General features: G+C 40.7%; 1 protein-coding gene across 1 annotated transcript in view; it reads right to left on the bottom strand.

Moving 5' to 3' along the window:
* Positions 1 to 2,892: 2,892 nt before the first annotated feature.
* Positions 2,893 to 21,816, bottom strand: part of LOC147964732 (uncharacterized) — a 47,074-nt gene continuing 28,150 nt past the window's right edge. Inside the window, exons 3-5 of the mRNA XM_087530134.1 lie at positions 3,739 to 3,910; positions 3,498 to 3,671; positions 2,893 to 2,919 (exon numbers count right to left, since the gene is read on the bottom strand). Coding sequence (XP_087386260.1) covers positions 2,893 to 2,919; positions 3,498 to 3,671; positions 3,739 to 3,910 — 373 coding nt within the window. The remainder of the gene's footprint in view (positions 2,920 to 3,497; positions 3,672 to 3,738; positions 3,911 to 21,816) is intronic.

Raw genomic sequence — 21,816 nt, 5'->3', positions numbered from 1 at the left:
AGAGATTATATGACAAGAATTATATAAGTTGATGTTCTAAGAATGATCATGATGCCCTCATGTCCATATTTTATTTTTATCAACACCTCTATCTCTAAACATGTGGACATATTTTTCGATTTCGGCTTTTCGCTTGAAGACAAGCGAGGTCTAAGCTTGGGGGAGTTGATACGTCCATTTTGCATCATGCTTTTATATCAATATTTATTGCATTATGGGCTGTTATTACACATTATGTCACAATACTTATGCCTATTCTCTCTTATTTTACAAGGTTTACATAAAGAGGGAGAATGCCGGCAGCTGGGATTCTGGGCTGGAAAAGGAGCAAATATTAGAGACCTATTCTGCACAGCTCCAAAAGTCCTGAAACTTCACGGATGATGTTTTCCAAATATATAAAAAATACTGAGCACAAGAACCTCACCAGGGGCCCACACACTTCCCACTAGGGTGGGGGGCGCGCCCTACCCCCCTGGGCGCGCCCCTACCTCGTGGGCCCCCTGGTGGCCCTTTGGTGGCCATCTTCTGCTATATGGAGTCTTTCGATGGGAAAAAAAAATTAAGAAGCCATCTTCTCGGACGAAACTCCGCCGCCACGAGGCGGAACCTTGGCGGAACCAATCTAGGGCTCTGGCGGAGCTGTTCTGCCGGGGAAACTTCCCTCCCGGAGGGGGAAATCATCGCCATCATCATCACCAACGCTCCTCTCATCGGGAGAGGGCAATCTCCATCAACATCTTCATCAGCACCATCTCATCTCAAAACCCTAGTTCATCTCTTGTATCCAATTCTTGTCTCCAAGTCCGGGATTGGTGCTAGTAGGTTGCTAGTAGTGTTAATTACTCCTTGTAGTTGATGCTAGTTGGTTTAATTGGTGGAAGATCATATGTTCAGATCCTATACGCATATTAATACCCCTCTGATTATGAACATGTTTATGCTTTGTGAGTAGTTACTTTTGTTCCTGAGGACATGGGAGAAGTCTTGCTATTAGTAGTCATGTGAATTTGGTATTCGTTCGATATTTCGATGAGATGTATGTTGTCTCTCCTCTAGTGGTGTTATGTGAACGTCGACTACATGACACTTCACCATTATTTGGGCCTAGAGGAAGGCATTGGGAAGTAATAAGTAGATGATGGGTTGCTAGAGTGACAGAAGCTTAAACCCTAGTTTATGCGTTGCTTCGTAAGGGGCTGATTTGGATCCATATGTTTCATGCTATGGTTAGGTTTACCTTAATACTTTTGTTGTATTTGCGGATGCTTGCAATAGAGGTTAATCATAAGTGGGATGCTTGTCCAAGTAAGGGCAGCACCCAAGCACCGGTCCACCCACATACCAAATTATCAAAGTACCGAACGCGAATCATATGAACGTGATGAAAACTAGCTTGACGATATTCCCATGTGTCCTCGGGAGCGCTTTACATCATATAAGAGTTTGTCTAGGCTTGTCCTTTACTACAAAAGGATTGGGCCACCTTGCTGCACTTTATTTACTTTTGTTACTTATTGCTCGTTACAAATTATCCTATCACAAAACTATCTGTTACCACTTATTTCAGTACTTGCAGAAAATACCTTGGTGGAAACCGCTTATCATTTCCTTCTGCTCCTCGTTGGGTTCGACACTCTTACTTATCGAAAGGACTACGATAGATCCCCTATACTTGTGGGTCATCAACGTCATAAAGTACTTCTTTCCACCTTTTGTCAACACACCATTCATTCCACAAAGATCTAAATGTATGAGCTCTAGTGGTGCAAGATTTCTTGTTTCCGCAGTCATATGAGACTTACGAGGTTGCTTAGATTGCACACACACTTGACACTTAGATCCCTTGACAATGGTGAAACTGGGGATTAAGTTCAACTTCGCTAGTCGCGACATGCAACCAAAGTTAACATGCCAAAGACGTAAATGCCACACATTTGATTCACTATTATTGCAAACATGATTAACAACTTTATTGCAAACATCTGACAAGGATAAACGAAAGAGGCCTCCTGACTCATAGCCTTTATCGGCAAAAGTTCCATACTTGGATATTACAAATTTATTCAACTCAAAGACAAGCTTGTAGCCATCTCTACACAGAAGAGATCTGCTAACAAGATTTTTATTGACGGAGGGGACATAATGCACGTTCTTCAGCCGCACGATCTTCCTCAAAGTAAACTTCAGATCGACCATGCTAACACCACGAACAGAAGCACTTGAACCGTTGCTCATCGGCGCGGTTGAAGTCCCTGCGGTCTGATAAGACGAAAACATGGAAATATCATTGCATACATTCATATTAGGACCCATGTGAATCAACCAATCAGGAGAATGACATACTGAAAGAATAGTGGGAAATAAAAATATACCATACCCAGCATCCTTCATGTCAGTGTCACCAATGACAACATTAGCAGTCTTGCCGCCTTTCCCAAGATGATGCTTGTCATAACGATTAGGGTAACTAGAAGCCCAATGGTCAGGATCTTCGGACACATGACAAACACCTTTCTTCTTATCATTCTTCTTCTTGAGTTGGTGTGTTGTACAACCTTGTTCTTCCCATCAAACTTTGATTTACCATCAAACTTGCCCTTGTTCTTGAACTTGTGGGGCTGGAAATTTTTCTTCTGTACCAGATTGGCACTAGATCCTCCCTCAATACCTCGAGCACGTGTGTCTTTTGCTCTCGCCTTTTCTTCCACATCAAGAGTACCAATAAGATCCGGAACGGAAAACTCATGTCTCTTGTGTTTCAGTAAGGTAGCAAAGTTCCTCCACAAAGGAGGAAGCTTAGTGATGATCCCTCCGGCAACAAACTTGTCTGGTAGCATACAATTGAAGTGCTGAAGTTCTCTAGCAAATGATTGTATCTCGTGAGCTTGCTCAACCACGGAGTGCTCTCCAGTCATCCTGCAGTCATAGAATTATTCCATGATGTACAGCTCAGTGCCGGCACCCAAGACCCCAAACTTGGCCTCGAGTGCGTCTCATATATCTTTTCCATTGTCAATTGACGCATAAGCATCAACTATGTTCTCACCAAGAACACTCAAGAGAGAAGCCTTAAACAGAGTATCCATTTTCTAAAAAGCTTGTTCCTGTTGAGCATCATAATCTCCTTCAGGTTTGCCAAGAGTGGTGTCATAGCAACTCATGGTTTGAAACCATAAGACTGCTCTCACACGCCATCTCTTATAGTGGATACCCTCAAACATAGGAGGTCTCATGGAAGCAGCAAAAACACTCGAGGTAAATTGCCTTTGATTAGGTTTTTGAATTGTTGGAAATATGAGAAATTTACCATATGATTTTATTAACGGAAATAGTAGATAAAAAATGACTATTGTAGCAGAGATATAACAAGTCATGCAATCTGATAGAGAGAAGGTAAATAGCATCTGAATATATGAAGTAGAATCGAGCATATCTAGAGCAGACACTATAGCAAGAAGCTGTGGCAGAACATCAAACAGAAAGAGCATGAGAACGTATGGTGCAGCAGCAGTGGAAGCACTAGTCTTGGGGTCGGTGTCGTTGCCAGCCATGTCGTCGAAGAGGTTGTCGACATCAGGGAAGAAGTCATCATTGGGGAAGTACTCGTCGGAGTCCGGGGTGTCCGTGACGAAGAAGTCAGTAGTCGCGTCCCCAAAAACTTTATCACCCTTCTCCCGTACAGGAATTAAATAGGTGCAGTTTCGGAGGCCTACTGTCCTGACCTGCGGTGCATACCGCAAGCCGGGATGGGGAAGAACGTAGCAGTAGCTCAGTGCTCAGAAACATGGGGGCGAGAAGGAATGTGTTATTCTGGTGTGTATCTCTGGCGAGGAGCGACCTCCCTTTTATAGGCACAGGAGAGAGAGGCGAGAGGGCAGCATCAGAAGGTGAGACGAAGAGACTTCGACTGCACCATTCGCATTCAGTCTCCACTATGGAAAAAAATCTTTTGAGCTTCCGTGTGACCTTTCGTATACAAGTTATGCGTGGCAAAATTTAGACATCGGCTCGGCTCATTCCCTCAACCCGCGGCGCGGCGCAGCGTGTTGTGACGAGGCGGGCAGTGAAGGAGGAGCGCGCGTGAATGTCCCTCTTGTTTTCATGCTCATACATGTGGGGAAACATCCTCCCTTATAAGGAGGTCCAACTCCCACCAAACTAGCAATGTGGGACTAAACTTTAGTTCCATCTCTTGCCTTGCATGAATGGGCTGCGTGGGCCTCTAGGATTTATTAGGAATTTCTAAAACTGCTATTGGGCTGGCCCAAAATAGACAAAATTCCAGCAGTTTAATGGGAAAATTTTAAATTCCTTCACACCTTCACGAGGACTTCGACATGGTGATCCATTATCTCTGTTTTTGTTTCTTTTGTGGCTGATGCTTTCTCTGTTCTTGTCAACAAAGCAATTATGGACGGGAGTATGTAAGGTGTAAGGATATGTGGACGTGCACCGGTGATCTCTCATTTATTATTTTTGGATGATTTTCAATTATTTTTCCGGGTTTCCGAACAATAAACTACAATTGTCAAAGGTTTGTTGAACACTTGTGCAGCGGCCACGGGTCAACTTTTAACCCTTCAAAGTGTTCCATCCTTTTTTCTGATAACTGTTCGAGGACAGTGGCAAATGGCATTAAAAGAATCCTAGATATTAGAAAAGATGTCTTTGAGCCAAAGTATTTGGGCCTTCCATAGTGCCAGAAGGTAGGATGCACAAAGGTAGGTTTGAAACAACTGAAGCAAGAATTAGTAAGAAGCTAGTAGATTGGAGCGAATATTTCATGTACTTGGGTAATAAGGAGATTCTAACTAAGTCTGTTGCGCAAGCTATCCCCACATATTTTATGAGCGTCTTCAAATTGCCTGCTTCTGTGTGTGGCGATTTAGCACGCATGATGAGACAATATTGATGGGGAGTTGACAAAGGAAAGAGAGAAATGGCTTGGCTCAGTTGGGATAAAATGCGCCTTGCAAAGTCAAAGGGTGGCATCGGGGTTCAGAGATATGCGCGCTTTCAACCAAGCCCTGCTAGCTAGACAGACATGGTGGATGATTGAAACCCCGGATAGTTTGTGTGCTCGACTACTTTGAGCAAAATATTATCCAAACGGAAATATTCTGGATACAATGTTTTCTGGTTGTTCTTTGGCTTCTGGAAAGGCATTGAGTACGGCCTTCAGCTAGTGAAAGAAGGAATTATTTGGAGAATTGTTGATGGCTCTATGGTACATACGTGACGGGATCCTTGCATACCTAGGGTTAACGACCTACGACAGATCACTCCAAAAAGAAGCTGTCAGTTTAATCGAGTTTCAGATTTCCTTTTTGATCATGGTGGATGGAATCTGGAGTGTCTCCGGCAACATTTCTGGGACGTGGATGTGCAACAAATTTTGAGGATATGTACGTCGCTGAGGAATCATGTTGATTTCCTTGCTTGGTTCCCAGAGAAATCCTGAAGTTTCACTATTAAAAGTGTCTATGTCTCACAACAAAAGACCATGATGACTCGTTTGTGGGTGGGGCATCTAGTATACATTTGAGGGAGTACTATCTATATGGAATTTTATATGGTGAGCTAACACTACTGCAGGATGCTGCTAACGCGACACTACGATCAGAGATTCTTCGATGAAACTATGTGTGATGCATTAATCGCAAAACGGTGATGTAAAAAAACCTAAAAAAGATGCAAAACATTTGCGATGGCGGATACATCAAACACGGTTCAGATTTTAGTTGCGTGTGTGATGCGGGGCATATGGTTCAGTTCAATGAAATGTTTGTGATGAGGAAGAAGAACATAAACGGGCAGCCAAATGAAGGCATTTGCGATATATGGCATACAGTTCAGTCGGATTAACTGTTTGTGATGAGATGGGACAACAGAAACGGGCAGCCAGATGAAGGTGTGTGCGATTGAGGGCATACACTTCAAACGGATGAACTATTTGCGATTAGGAAACACAATAGAAACGGTCAGCCAGATCAACATGTTTGCGATTGACGGCATACACTTCACAAAGATGAACTATTTGCGATTAACCACAACAAATAGAAATAGTTAGACAGATCAACATGTGTGCGCTAGACAGGCACACATTCTAATTAAAAGAAGCATGCGCAATGGTAATAACGAGCGCGCACGATTGTTAGAACAAGACATGTGCTGACATCGCCTATTGCGGTGCATCCTATGGTGCAATCGCCATGTACGCTCCTGAGAAAGCGTGCCCACGTTACGTCGTCCGAGAATAGTGCCACACTTAGAAATTATAGAACTGTCAATAAATTTTGAGCCTGTGTCCCGTCACATTCCAAATTACTACCACGCTATATTTAATTGCAAACCTGTTCACACCGATCAAAACCTAAACGGTTTCCCACTTAAGAGCATATTAGTATTCAGTTATAAATACTACTACAAGATGATTGCACATTCCTCCTCAACTCGATCCTCATCCACAAAAGCAAACAAGTCATTCATCATCGTTCCCTTGCGTCTGCCATGGCCAGCGTGAGTTTTGGGTCGAGAGATTACTACCAAGGAGAGGCGAGCATGAAAGCGGAAGCACGAGAGATGTCCCGCCTCGCCGCGAAAGCAGCCGACATGTCCTGCCGCACGGCTGTAGTAGCACAGAGGTCTCGTCGTGCCGTCGATGCAGCAGACTGGTCCGGCCACGCCGCGAAAGTAGCTGAGATGTACCGCTGCGGCCCGAATGCAGTAGAGATGTCCTCTCGTGCAGCAGCAACCTGGTAAAATGGCCCACGGGCAGGCGAGGACTCTCATAGGCGCATGCACGCTATGCTCGATGACCCGATGGGTCGGATCTCCGACTGGATGAAGCAGTAGGACGAGATGAATGCCTCGTTTGAAAGTGCTACCAGCGTCATCCAGGGACTAGGGGAGGAGAAGTTGAAGCTCCGCACCGAGCGCGACCTGCTGAGGGCGTAGATCACCGGAACAACAAAGCAGCACGAGGAGACCACTGCCTTGTTGTAGAGGACCGGCATCATCGTCAAGAAACTTATGGACGAGAATGCCATGCTCCGCATCGAGTGCCAAAGGCTGGTGGAGAAATCCACGGATGCTCTCAAGCAGCGTCTTGAGGACACGAAAGAGCTCATCGCCGCTCGCCGCAGAGACTACTAATTCCCACGGCATGCAGCAATGCGTCAAAAAAGTAGAGATCAGCGAGCCAGATCGTTGTCTTCCTTCTTCTTTTGCCCTTGTGTATTTCGGGCGTTGCCGCATGTGGCTTTTTTAATTATCTTCCTAAATATGTAAGCCAATTATTATCCACTGTCACCATCCTTATATTCATAAGTCTTGTTATAAGTCGTACTCGATGCTATATAGGTCCGTCAGATCTTACATCAAGATCCGTGCAAAACTTTCTTTTCAGATTTTCTTTTTTCTCTCTTAAATCTCAGTCGAGTGAGACATAGCGATGCCATGAAACAGGGGCACAGGCGCCATTAATGGAAAAGTTTGGAGGGAGGTGGGCCGCGGATAGAGGTCAAAGGGCTCTCCTCCCGATGAGCATGCGCAGGGGTCTGATCGCACGCCTCCCATACTCAAATAGCTACCCCGCATGGCACCTCCTAGCCAATAAAAAAGGGGACATGTGGCGACACGTAAATGGTAAGTAGAAAGCTCACGGTTTCAATAATACTTGTGTTTCCGATTTGTAATGTGACAACACTTGTTCCAAAATGACTTTGTTGATTGTTAATGTGTGCGCCATTGCAAATCGGACAAAAAAATTACCACAACATGTTGGTGTCATGTCATGACACCATGCCAAGTTTCATGATTTCCAGGCGAGTTTTGGATTTACGGGAATTTTAAAACCAAGTTTCTCGATGTTTTCGGCCGATCCAAGACGCCCAGATGTTTGAATTCCATTCCCACTTCTTCCATGGGACCTAGAAATTCGCCTAAGTACACATAAATGATTTTTCGTCTAACTTTTGTGCACTGGAGCATGCGCTTGTACTTCAAATTTGAATTATGTGCATTAAATGTCTGGAAAATCAATTAAAGTATAAAAAAGGCCAAACAAACCCAGAATAATTCCAAAATTTATCATGAAACTCCTATTTGGTCTAAGCTGCATGTGTAAACAAATCAAGGCAGGAGAAGACAGTGTATGTCGTTTCGCACAGGGAGGTGACACATTCCCTCTCGGAACCACGAGCCTTCTTGAGAGAAGCTCCAGTTTGCAAGAAGCTTATACCAAAGCTTGTCCCAATTCGGCCAAAAAAATTAACACAGCATGTTGGTGCCATGTCATGACACCATGACAAGTTTCATGATTTTTCAGGCGTGTTTTGGATTTACAGGAATTAAAAAACCAAGTTTCTCAATATTTCTGGCCAAGCCACGACGCCTAGATGTTTGAATTCCATAACCATTTCTTGCATGGGACCTAGAAATTCATCCAAGGACACGCATGTGATTTTTCAACCAACTGTGGTGCACTAGAGCATGTGCTTGTAGTTCAAATTTGAATTATGCACATTAAATGCCCAGAAATTCAATTAATATATAAAAAGGCCAAACGAACCCGGAATAATTTCAAAATTTAGCACGAAACTCCTATTTGGTCTAAGCTGCTTGTGTAAAAAAATTAAGGTGGGACACGGCAGTGTATGTTGTTTCGCACACGGAGGTGACACGTTCCCTCTCGGAACTAGGAGCCTTCTTGAGAGAAGCTCCGGTTTGCAAGAAGCTTATACCAAAGCTTGTCCCAATTGGGCCAAAAAAATTACCACAATATGTTGGTGCCATGTCATGACACCATGACAAATTTCATGATTTTCTGGCGTGTTTTGGATTTACAGGAATTAAAAAACCAAGTTTCTCAATATTTCTGGCCGAGCCACGACACCCAGATGTTTGAATTCCATTCCCATTTCTTGCATGGGACCTAGAAATTCACCCAAGGACACAGATGTGATTTTTCAACAACCAACTTTGGTGCACTAGAGCATGTGCTTGTAGTTCAAATTTGAATTATGCACATTAGATGCCTAGAAATTCAATTAATGTATAAAAAAGGCCAAACGAACCCGGAATAACTCCAAAATTTAGCGCAAAACTCCTATTTGGTCTAAGCTGCTTGTGTAAAAAAATTAAGGCGGGAGAAGGCAATGTATGTCGTTTCGCACACGAAGGTGACACGTTCCCTCTCGGAACCACGAGCCTTCTTGAGAGAAGCTCCGGTTTGCAAGAAGCTTATACCAAAGCTTGTCAAAATGCATCCAATTTTTTTACCACAGCATGTTGGTGCCATGAAATGACACCATGCCAAGTTTCATGATTTTTAGGCGAGTTTGAATTTACAGAAATTTAAAAACCAAGTTTCTCAATGTTCCCGGCCGAGCCACGACGCTCAGATGTTTGAATTTCATTCCCATTCTTGCATGGGACCTATAAATTCACCCAAAGGCACACATGTGATTTTTCAATAACCAACTTTGGTGCACTAGAGCATGTGCTTGTAGTTCAAATTTGAATTATGCACATTAGATGCCTAGAAATTCAATTAATGTATAAAAAAGGCCAAACGAACCCGGAATAACTCCAAAATTTAGCGCAAAACTCCTATTTGGTCTAAGCTGCTTGTGTAAAAAAATTAAGGCGGGAGAAGGCAATGTATGTCGTTTCGCACACGAAGGTGACACGTTCCCTCTCGGAACCACGAGCCTTCTTGAGAGAAGCTCCGGTTTGCAAGAAGCTTATACCAAAGCTTGTCAAAATGCGTCCAATTTGTTTACCACAGCATGTTGGTGCCATGAAATGACACCATGCCAAGTTTCATGATTTTTAGGCGAGTTTGAATTTACAGAAATTTAAAAACCAAGTTTCTCAATGTTCCCGGCTGAGCCACGACGCTCAGATGTTTGAATTTCATTCCCATTCTTGCATGGGACCTATAAATTCACCCAAAGGCACACATGTGATTTTTCAACAAACTTTGGTGCACTGGAGCACGTGCTTGTAGTTCAAATTTGAATTATGCACATTAGATGCCTGGAAACTCAATTAATGCATAAAAATGCCAAATAAACTCGGAATAATTCCAAATTTAAACATGACACTCATGTAGTTGCATGTTCACTGTACATAAATGTTCTAGCAATTCAAACACCATATTTTCTCTCTGTAACACCATTTTGTCTTTCAAAACATAATGAAAAAAATCAGGTATATCACAAACAGTTTACTAGCAAGAATCTTGTGGGATGCGACACAAAATATCTTGGTGCACCGTCTTGTCTAGCTTACGCAGGAAGCTTCGTCGTCCACAGTCCACCACCCGCGCTTGAACCACACTTGCGCGCCAGTTTCTCGCTGCACCGAGCGAATTTTTCTGCTACCGCGGAAATATCTATCTCCTCGCCCCCTCCCTCCCATCGAAAGCCACATTTCCATTGTTCCTCCTTGCTTTCCAAGTTCAAACCTTCACTGCTACTTACTGGCAGCTCAGCCTCCTCGCCGCTGACCCTTCTTCTTCCAGCGCCGCTGACCGGAGGGGGAATCGATCACGGAGGGCCTCTACATCAACTCCATGGCCCCTCCGATGATGTGTGAGTAGTTTACCTCAGACCTTCGGGTCCATTGTTATTAGCTAGATGGCTTCTTCTCTCTCTTTGGATCTCAATACAATGTTCTCCTCGATCTTCTTGGAGAACTATTTGATGTAACTCTTTTTGCGGTGTGTTTTTTGAGACCCGATGAATTGTGGGTTAATGATCAAGTTTATCTATAAACAATATTTGATTCTTCTCTAAAATCTTTTATGTATGATTGATTATCTTTGCAAGTCTCTTCGAATTATCAGTTTGGTTTGGCCTACTAGATTGATCTTTCTTGCAATGGGAGAAGTGCTTAGCTTTGGGTTCAATCTTGCGGTGTCCTTTCCCAGTGACAGCAGGGGCAGCAAGGCATGTATTGTATTGTTGCCATCGAGGATAAAAAGATGGGGTTTATATCATATTGCTTGAGTTTATCCCTCTACATCATGTCATCTTTCCTAATGCATTACTCTGTTCTCATGAACTTAATACTCTAGATGCATGCTGGATAGCGGTCGATGTGTGGAGTAATAGTAGTAGATGCAGAATCGTTTCGGTCTACTTGTCGCGGACGTGATGCCTATATACATGATAATGCCTAGATATTCTCATAATTATGCACTTTTCTATCAATTGCTCGACAGTAATTTGTTCACCCACCGTAATACTTATGCTATCTTGAGAGAAGCCACTAGTGAAACCTATGGCCCCCGGGTCTATTCTCCGTTATATTAATCTCCTGTCAATAAGCTATTTCTATTACCATTTATTTTGCAATCTTTACTTTCAATCTATATCATAAAAATACCAAAAATATTTATCTTATTATTATCTCTATCAGATCTCACTCTCATAAGTGATCGTGAAGGGATTGACAACCCCTTTATCGCGTTGGTTGCGATGTTCTTATTTGTTTGTGTAGGTACGAGGGACTTGCGTGTAGTCTCCTACTGGATTGATACCTTGGTTCTCAAAAACTGAGGGAAATACTTACGCTACTTTGCTGCATCACCCTTTCCTCTTCAAGGGAAAACCAACGCAGTGCTCAAGAGGTAGCAAGAAGGATTTCTAGCGCCATTGCCGGGGAGATCTATGCACAAGTCAAGACATACCAAGTACCCATCACAAACTCTTATCCCTCGCATTACATTATTTGCCATTTGCCTCTCGTTTTCCTCTCCCCGCTTCACCCTTGCCGTTTTATTCACCCTCTTTTCCCGTTCCCCTTCTCTCTTCCATTCGCCTCTTTTCGCTTGCTTCTTGTGTGCTTGTGTGTTGGATTGTTTGTCGCGATGGCTCAAGATAATACTAAATTGTGTGATTTTTCCAATACCAACAATAATGATTTTATTAGCACTCCGATTGCTCCTCTTGCCGATGCTGAATCTTGTGAAATTAATGCCGCTTTGTTGAATCTTGTCATGAAAGATCCGTTTAACGGCCTTCCTAGTGAAGATGCTGATACGTCTTCAACGCATCTATAATTTATGAAGTATTCATGTTATTATATTATCAACCTTGGATGTTTTATATGCATTTATATGCTATTTTATATGGTTTTTGGGACTAACCTATTAAGCTAGAGCCCAGTGCCAGTTTCTGTTTTTCCTTGTTTTAGAGTACCGTAGAAAAGGAAAACCAAATGGAGTCCAATTGACCTCAAACTTGACGGAGCTTATTTTTGGACCAGAAGAAGGCCATGGAGTAAAAGAGTTGGGCCAGAAGAGTCCCGGGCTGCCCACGAGGGTGGGAGGCGTGCCACCCCCTGGGCGCGCCCCCCTACCTCGTGGTCAGCCCGAAGACCCCCCTGACTTGTTCTCGATGCCAAAACCTCTTATATATACAGAAACCTCCAGAAATTAACCTAGATCGGAAGTTTCGCCACCGCAAGCCTCTGTAGCCACGAGAAATCAATCCGGGCCCTCTCTGGCACCCTGCCGGAGGGGGGCATCATCGCCAAAGGGCATGGAGGAGGATCCCGAAGGGGCCATCATCACCATGAAGGCCAAGGACCAAAGGGGAAACCTCTCCCCATCCAGGGGGAGGCCATGGAGGAGGTAGCACAAGGGGGAGAACTTCTCCTCCTCTCTCTTGGTGGCACCGAAGTGCCATCGAGAGGGGAATCTTTGCCGCGGTGATCGTCTTCATCAACATCAACATCATCATCACCCTCATCTCTTTTACGCGGTCCACTCTCCCGCACCCCGCTGTAATCCCTACTTGAACATGGTGCTTTATGCCACATATTATGATCCAATGATGTGTTGCCATCCTAAGATGTTTTGAGTAGATATCCTTTGTCTTTGGGTTGATTGATGATCTAGATTGGTATGAGTTGTATGTTTTACTTTGGTGCTGTCCTATGGTGCCCTCTGTGTCGCGCAAGCGTGAGAGATTCCCGCTGTAGGGTGTTGCAATATGTCCATGGTTTGCTTATTGTCAGCGTTGCGTGAGTGACTGAAACACAAACACGGATAAGCGGGACATGGCGTATGGGAATAAAGTGGACTTGATACTTTAATGCTATGGTTGGGTTTTACCTTAATGATGTTTAGAAGTTGCGGATGCTTGCTAGAGTTCCAATCATAAGTGCATATGATCCAAGAATAGAAAGTATGTTAGCTTATGCCTCTCCCTCATATGAAACTGCAATAGTGATTACCGGTCTTGTTAACAATTGCCTAGGACAATTCCGCACACCGATCCACCATTATTCCACACTCGCTATTTATAATATTTAGTAATATATTCTAACTTTATGATAACAGCCCCTACTTTTATATTTTATCTCTCCGATATCATGCAAAGTTATCCTCTTCATACCCACAACGTATTTTATTTCTCGTTTCTAGTTGGAAGCAAACGTCCGGTGTACGTAGAGTCGTATCAGTGGAAGATAGGGCTTGAGAGAATATTGATCTTACCTTTAGCTCCTTGTGGGTTCGACACTCCATACTTATCACTTCCACCTTTGGAAATTGCTACGTTGATTCCCTGCACTTGGGGATTATCAAGCTCTTTTCTGGCGCCGTTGCCGGGGAGCAATAGAGCGGGGTTCATATTCTTGTCTATGCTTGTTTGCTTTCTTCACTAAGTAGATTTTGTTTTTCCTTTTTTGTTTCTGTTTAGTTGTGGGTGAAACATACAAAAAAATTACTTGCCTCTCATGCCTAAAAAGTTTTTCAAAAAGAGAAGTGATTGGAAAGTTATGCATGGAAGAAGTGAGGGTCGACCTTGAGCACTTGTGTTCATGCTCACGGAAACAATGTAGATTTTTTCATGGAAGTTTCTCTGTAAATAATTATCCCCTTATATATATCCTTTGTATTATAAAAATAATGTGCCAAGCTTTGGTTGTAGGATGATTAGATTGCTTGCTTACTATGTGCAGAACAAAAATTAGAAACTTTGTCTGTAGCGCGTGATTTTACATTTTTACTAGAAAGTCAAATGGGTATGAAACTTTTTGTACATTACTTCTGTACAAAATTTTCAATTTTTCAAATTTATTTCATAATTGTTGGAGTTACAGAAGTTTACTAAACCTCCAGATTACTACAGACTGTCCTGTTTTAGACAGATTCTGTTTTTCGTGTGTTGTTTTCTTATTTTGATGCATCTATGGCTAGTATCGGAGGGTATGGACCATAGAGAAGTTGGATTACAGTAGATATAGTTCTAATATGAAATTGGAATGAGTTTGAAACAGTACCTAAAGGTAGTGATTTGCTTTGTTATACTAATGGATCTCACAAAGTTTTTGTTAAAGTTTTGTGTGGATGAAGTGTTCGAAGAACGAGGAGTTACTGATGTGAGAAGAATAAAGAGAGGAAAGAGTTCAAGCTTGGGGATGCCCAAGGCACCCCAAGTAAATATTTCAGAGGATACTCAAGCATCTAAGCTTGGGGATGCCCCTGTTGGCATCACATCTTTCTTCTTCAACAAATATCGGTATACCTTGGTTTTTGTTTTGTTCACATGATTTGTGTCCTTTGTGTTTTTCTTTTTCTTTAAGAACCATGCTAGTATGAGATGTCCCTTCATAAATTTATAGAATACTTCATGTGCTTCACTTATATCTTTTAAGCACGATCTTATAGAATTGCTCTTTGTGCCTCACTTAAATCTTTTGAGTATGGTTTTATAGAATGATCCATGAACTTCACTTATATCTTTTGGAGTATGAATAATACTATAATCTAAAGTGGATCTGGAAGAGTGTCAACTTTAGTTAGTAATGATTCCACTATTCCGAATGAGAAGAATTTTGCTTATGTGGAGAGTAGTAAAATTTATATGCTTGTAGATGATGAAAAGAATGCTTTGTGTGATGCTTATATTGTTGAATTCATTCATGATGCTACTGAAAATTATTATGAGGGAGGAATATATGCTTGTAGGAGTTACAATAATATCAAATTTCCTCTCTATGTGCTTAAAGTTTTGAAGTTATCCTTGTTTTTCCTTCCTATGCTAGTTGATCCTTGTTCCTATAAATTGTGTGCTCACAAAATCCCTAGGTGTAGGAAGTAGTTTAGATTTAAATGTGCTAGTCATATTATTCATGATGCTCTCTTTATGTTTCAATTCTTATCTTTTATTTGAGCATCATTAAAATCATCATGCCTAGCTAAAAGGCATTAAAGAAAAGCGCTTGTTGGGAGACAACCCAATATTTACCCTTACTGTTTTTGTGTGTTCTCAATATTAAGATAATGTATTAATCATGTATTATATCTTTTGTTTCAATAAAATGCCAAGTAAGACCTTTCGGAAGACTTGGGTGAAAGTTAATGTGATATTGCTGTAAAAAACAGAAACTTTGCGCTCACGAGATTACCTGCCATTTGTTACAGAAGAGTGCGATTGAGTTGATTATTTTTTCAGAATATTAATAGACAAATTCATCACGTCCACCAATTTATTTCAGAATTTTTGGAGTAGCAGAAGTATGGTTGGTGTCCAGATCATTACAGACTGTTCTGTTCCTGACAAATTCTGTTTTCATTGCATAGTTTGCTTGTTTTCTAGTTTCTTTGGCTTATATTCCTCAATATAAATTGTAGAAATGATATGGTACAGTAAGCATTGTGTGAGAACAATTATGATCCTTGTCTTTGACAGTACCAAAGTGAATGGTTTACTCCTTATCATACTAACCTATCTCACGAAGTTCCGTTAAGTTTTGTGTGATTGAAGTTTTCAAGCTTTGGTTGAGATATCGATATGAGGAGAATAAGGAGTGGAAAGACCCTAAGCTTGGGGATGCCCAAGGCACCCCAAGGTAATATTAAAGGAAGACTCAAGTACCTAAGCTTGGGGATGCCCCGGAAGGCATCCCCTCTTTCGTCTTCAAAAACTATCGGTATACCTTACTCGGAGCTATATTTTTATTCGTCACATGATATGTGTTTTGCTTGGAGCGTATTTTCAATTTTACTTGCTGTTTGAATAAAATCATTGGATCTGAAATCTTGAATGAAAAAGAATCCTCCCATGGCTAGTTAATTATTTGACTACTCTGTGTCCTTCACTTATATCTTTTTGGAGTAGTTTGTCATTTGCTCACGTGCTTCACATATATCCTATGAGTAAATGGTTGAATGAATTGAATATCATAAATCTGAATTTATATATGTTTGATATGCTTATACCATGGGGAGTAATGACTTTACACAGAATAAGTATAGGTAGTAAACTTATTGAAAGTTAGCAAACGTAGAATTGTCACTTGAACAATTCATGAAAGAATATTGAAGGAAGAGAGATTTCACATATAAATATACTATCTTGGACATCTTTTGTAATTGTGAGCACTCATTAAAATATGACATGCTAAAAGGTTGATGTCGGACAAGGAAGACAACGTAATGGGTTATGTTTTCTTATATCCGAAATAAAGTATATTGTCTTGGATCATCCAACATGTTGAGCTTGCTTTTACACCTCATGCTAGCCAAATTCTTTGCACCAAGTAGAGATACTACTTGTGCTTCCAAACATTCCTTAAACCAGTTTTGCCATGAGAGTCCACCATACCTACCTATGGATTGAGTAAGATCCTTCAAGTAAGTTGTCATCGGTGCACGCAATAAAAATTGCCCTCTAAATATGTATAATCTATTAATGTGGAGAAAATAAGCTTTATACGATCTTGTGATGTGGAAGAAATAAAAGCGACGGACTGCATAATAAAGGTCCATATCAGAAGTGGCAATATAAAGTGACGTTCTTTTGCATTAAGATTTTGTGCATCCAACCATAAAAGCGCATGACAACCTCTGCTTCCCTCTACAAAGGGCCTACCATTTACTTTTATATTCTACCCTTATGCAAGAGTCATGGTGATCTGCTGCACCTTTCCTTTTTACATTTTATCCTTTGGCAAGCACTGCGTGTTGGAAAGATCCTGATATATATATATATATATATCCAATTGGACGTAAGTTATCATGAACTATTATTGTTGACATTACCCTTGAGGTAAAAGGTTGGGAGGCGAATCTATAAGCCCCTATCTTTCTGTGTATCCGATTAAGACTTTGAACCCATAAATATCACGTGAGTGTTAGCAATTGTGAAAGATTAAATGATAGCTGAGTATGTGGAGTTTGCTAAATCAAAGTTCTGACATAGACCCTTCCTGAAAATAAAATGAATTGCAATTGTTTGATGACTGAGAATATAGTTTGTTAGTTTCAAGAAAAGTTTATGATCTATACTTTAACATGTGAATAGCATGTTACTTGATCAAGAAAAGTTTTATGAAAATGAGCTACTGTTATGATATATAATGATGCTAGAAAAAGTGATTGGAACTATCATTGATGAAACTTATGCACTTGCTAGCATTCACACTTCATAAATTATTTCTTTTATCATTTACCTACTCGAGGACAAGCAGGAATTAAGCTTGGGGATGCTGATACGTCTTCAACGTATCTATAATTTATGAAGTATTCATGCTATTATATTATCAACCTTGGATGTTTTATATGCATTTATATGCTATTTTATATGGTTTTGGGGACTAACCTATTAACCTAGAGCCCAGTGCCAGTTTCTGTTTTTCCTTCTTTTAGAGTATCACAGAAAAGGAAAACCAAACGGAGTGCAATTGACCTGAAACTTGACGGAGCTTATTTTTGGACTAGAAGAAGGCCATGGAGTAAAAGAGTTGGGCCAGAAGAGTCCCGGGCTGCCCACGAGGGTGGGAGGCGCGCCCACCCCCTGGGCGCGCCCCCTACCTCGTGGACAGCCCGGAGACCCCCTGACTTGTTCTTGACACCAAAACCTCTTATATATACAGAAACCTCCAGAAATTAACCTAGATCGGAAGTTCTGCCACCGCGAGCCTCTGTAGCCACGAGAAATCAATCTAGGCCCTCTCTGGCACCCTGCCGAAGGGGGCCATCATCACCGGAGGGCATGGATGACGACCCCGGAGGGGCCATCATCACCATGAAGGCCAAGGACCAGAGGGGGAACCTCTATCCATCCAGGCGGGAGGCCATGGAGGAGGTAGCACAAGGGGGAGAACTTCTCCTCCTCTCTCTTGGTGGCACCGGAGTGCCATCGAGAGGGGAATCTTTGCCGCAGTGATCGTCTTCATCAACATCACCATCATCATCATCACCCTCATCTCTTTAATGCGGTCCACTCTCCCGCACCCCGCTGTAATCCCTACTTGAACATGGTGCTTTATGCCACATATTATGATCCAATGATGTGTTGCCATCCTAAGATGTTTTGAGTAGATATCCTTTGTCTTTGGGTTGATTGATGATCTAGATTGGTATGAGTTGTATGTTTTACTTTGATGCTGTCCTATGGTGCCCACTGTGTCGCGCAAGCGTGAGAGATTCCTGCTGTAGGGTGTTGCAATATGTCCATGGTTTGCTTATTATCTGCGTTGCGTGAGTGACGGAAACACAAACACGGATAAGCGGGACATGGCGTATGGGAATAAAGTGGACTTGATACTTTAATGCTATGGTTGGGTTTTACCTTAATGATGTTTAGACGTTGCGGATGCTTGCTAGAGTTCCAATCATAAGTGCATATGATCCAAGAAGAGAAAGTATGTTAGCTTATGCCTCTCCCTCATATGAAACTGCAATAGTGATTACCGGTCTTGTTAACAATTTCCTAGGACAATTCCGCACACCGATCCACCATTATTCCACACTCGCTATTTATAATATTTAGTAATATATTCTAACTTTATGATAACGGCCCCTACTTTTATATTTTATCTCTCCGATATCATGCAAAGTTATCCTCTTCATACCCACAACGTAGTTTTATTTCTCGTTTCTATTTGGAAGAAAACGTTCAGTGTACGTAGAGTCGTATCAGTGGCAGATAGGGCTTCAGAGAATATTGATATTACCTTTAGCTCCTTGTGGGTTCGACACTCCATACTTATCACTTCCACCTCTGGAAATTGCTACGATGATTCCCTGCACTTGGGGATTATCAGATGCCACTACCCATCTAAACAACTTTGTTGATTTGTGTGATATGCAAAAGAAGAAAGATGTGGATAATGATATTGTTAAATTTAAGCTATTCCTGTTTTCGCTTAGAGATCATGCTAAAACTTGGTTTTCGTCTTTGCCTAGAAATAGTATCGATTCATGGAATAAGTGCAAAGATGCTTTCATCTCTTAAGTATTTTCCTCCCACTAAGATCATCTCTCTTAGAAACTATATTATGAATTTTAAGCAACTTGATCATGAACATGTTGCACAAGCTTGGGAGAGGATGAAATTAATGATACGTAATTGCCCTACACATGGTTTGAATCTTTGGATGATTATACAAAAACTTTATGCCAGATTGAATTTTGCTTCTAGAAGTCTTTTAGATTCGGCCATGGGAGGCACTTTTACGGAAATCACCTTAGGAGAAGCTACTAGACTCCTAGATAATATTATGGTTAATTATTCTCAATGGCACACTAAAAGATCTACTAGTAAAAAGGTGCATGCAATAGAAGAAATCAATGTTTTGAGTGGAAAGATGGATGAACTTACGAAATTGTTTGCTAATAAGAGTGTTTCTTCTGATCCTAATGATATGCCTTTGTCTACTTTGATTGGGAATAATAATGAATCTATGTATGTGAATTTTGTTGGTAGGAACAATTTTGGTAATAACACGTATAGAGGTAATTTTAATCCTAGGCCGTTTCCTAGTAATTCCTCTAATAATTATGGTAATTCCTACAACAATTCTTATGGAAATTATAATAAGATGCCCTCTAATTTTGAATCTAATATTAAAGAATTTATTAGTTCACAAAATAGTTTCAATACCTTGATTGAAGAAAAAGTGTCTAAGATTAATGAGTTGGCTAGGAACGTGGATAGAATTTCTCTTGATGTTGATTCTTTGAAACTTAGATCTATTCCACCTAAGCATGATATCAATGAGTCTCTCAAAGCTATGAGAATTTCCGTTGATGAGTGCAAAGAAAGAACCGCTAGGATGCGTGCTAAAAAAGATTGCTTTGTGAAAGTGTGTTCTTCTAGTTTTGATGATAATAAGGATGAAGATATAAAAGTGATTGATGTGTCTCCTATTAAATTTTTGTTTTTCAATATTAATCTTGATAATGATGGGACTGGAGATGAGTCAACTTTAGTTAAAAGGTGCCCCAATGATTCGGAGTTTTTAGATCTTGATGCTAAAATTGGTAAAAGTGGGATTGATGAGGTCAAAACTTTACATAGCAATGAACCCACTATTTTGGATTTCAAGGAATTTAATTATGATAATTGTTCTTTAATAGATTGTATTTCCTTGTTTGCAATCCATGCTAAATTCTCCGCATGCTTATAATCAAAATAAGGCTTTTACTAAACATATCGTTGATGCTTTAATGCAATCTTATGAAGAAAAGCTTGAATTGGAAGTTTCTATCCCTAGAAAACTTTATGATGAGTGGGAACCTACTATTAAAATTAATATTAAAGATCATGAATGCTATGCTTCATGTGATTTGGGTGCTAGTGTTTCCACGATTCCAAAAACTTTGTGTGATGTGTTAGGTTTCTGTGAATTTGATGATTGTTCTTTAAATTTGCACCTTGCGGATTCCACTATTAAGAAACCTATGGAAAGGATTAATGATGTTCTTATTGTTGAAAATAGTAATTATGTGCCGTAGATTTCATTGTTCTTGATATTGATTGCAATCCTACATGTCCTATTATTCTTGGTAGGCCTTTCCTTAGAACGATTGGTGCAATTATTAATATGAAGGAAGGGAATATTAGATTCCAATTTATGTTAAGGAAAGGCATGGAACACTTTACTAGAAAGAAAATTAAATTACCTTATGAATCTATTATGAGAGCCACTTATGGATTGCATACCAAAGATGATAATACCTAGATATATTCTTGCTTTTATGCCTAGCTAGGGGCGTTAAACAATAGCGCTTGTTGGGAGGCAACCCAATTTTATTTTTGTTTCTTGCTTTTTGGTTCTGTTTAGTAATAAATAATTCATCTAGACTCTGTGTATATGTGGTTTTATGCTTTTAATTAGTGTTTGTGCCAAGTAGAACCTTTGGGAAGACTTGGGGAAAGTCTTTGCGATCTTGCTGTAAAAAACAGAAACTTTAGCGCTCACGAGATTTGCTGCCATTTTTTACTGGAGAGTGAGATTAAGTTGATTCTTTTTGAAGATGATTAATATATAAATTCCTCACGTCCATAAATTTATTTTAGAATTTTTGGGATTACCGAAGTATTCTAAACCTACAGATTACTTCAGACTGTTCTGTTTTTGTCAGATTCTGTTTTTCGTGTGTTGTTTGCTTATTTTGATGAATCTATGGCTAGTATCGGAGGTTATGAACCATAGAGAAGTTGGAATATATTAGGTTTAACACCAATATAAATAAATAATGAGTTCATTACAGTACCTTATGATGGTGGTTTGTTTTCTTTTACTAACGGAGCTCATGAGATTTTCTGTTTAAGTATTGCGTTGTGAAGTTTTCAAGTTTTGGGTAAAGATTTGATGGATTATGAAACAAGGAGTGGCAAGAGACTAAGCTTAGGGATGACCATGGCACCCCAAGATAAAATTAAAGGACAACCAAAAGCCTAAGCTTGGGGATGCCCCAGAAGGCATCCCCTCTTTCGTCTTCTTCTATCAGTAACTTTACTTGAGGCTATATTTTTATTCACCACATGATATGTGTTTTGCTTG

Source organism: Triticum urartu, chromosome 6A (genome assembly GCF_056163025.1).
Source record: "Triticum urartu cultivar PI428250 chromosome 6A, HENAU_Tu73, whole genome shotgun sequence".
NCBI classification, from domain to species: domain Eukaryota; kingdom Viridiplantae; phylum Streptophyta; class Magnoliopsida; order Poales; family Poaceae; genus Triticum; species Triticum urartu.
This window is presented reverse-complemented; position numbering and strand designations above follow the sequence as displayed.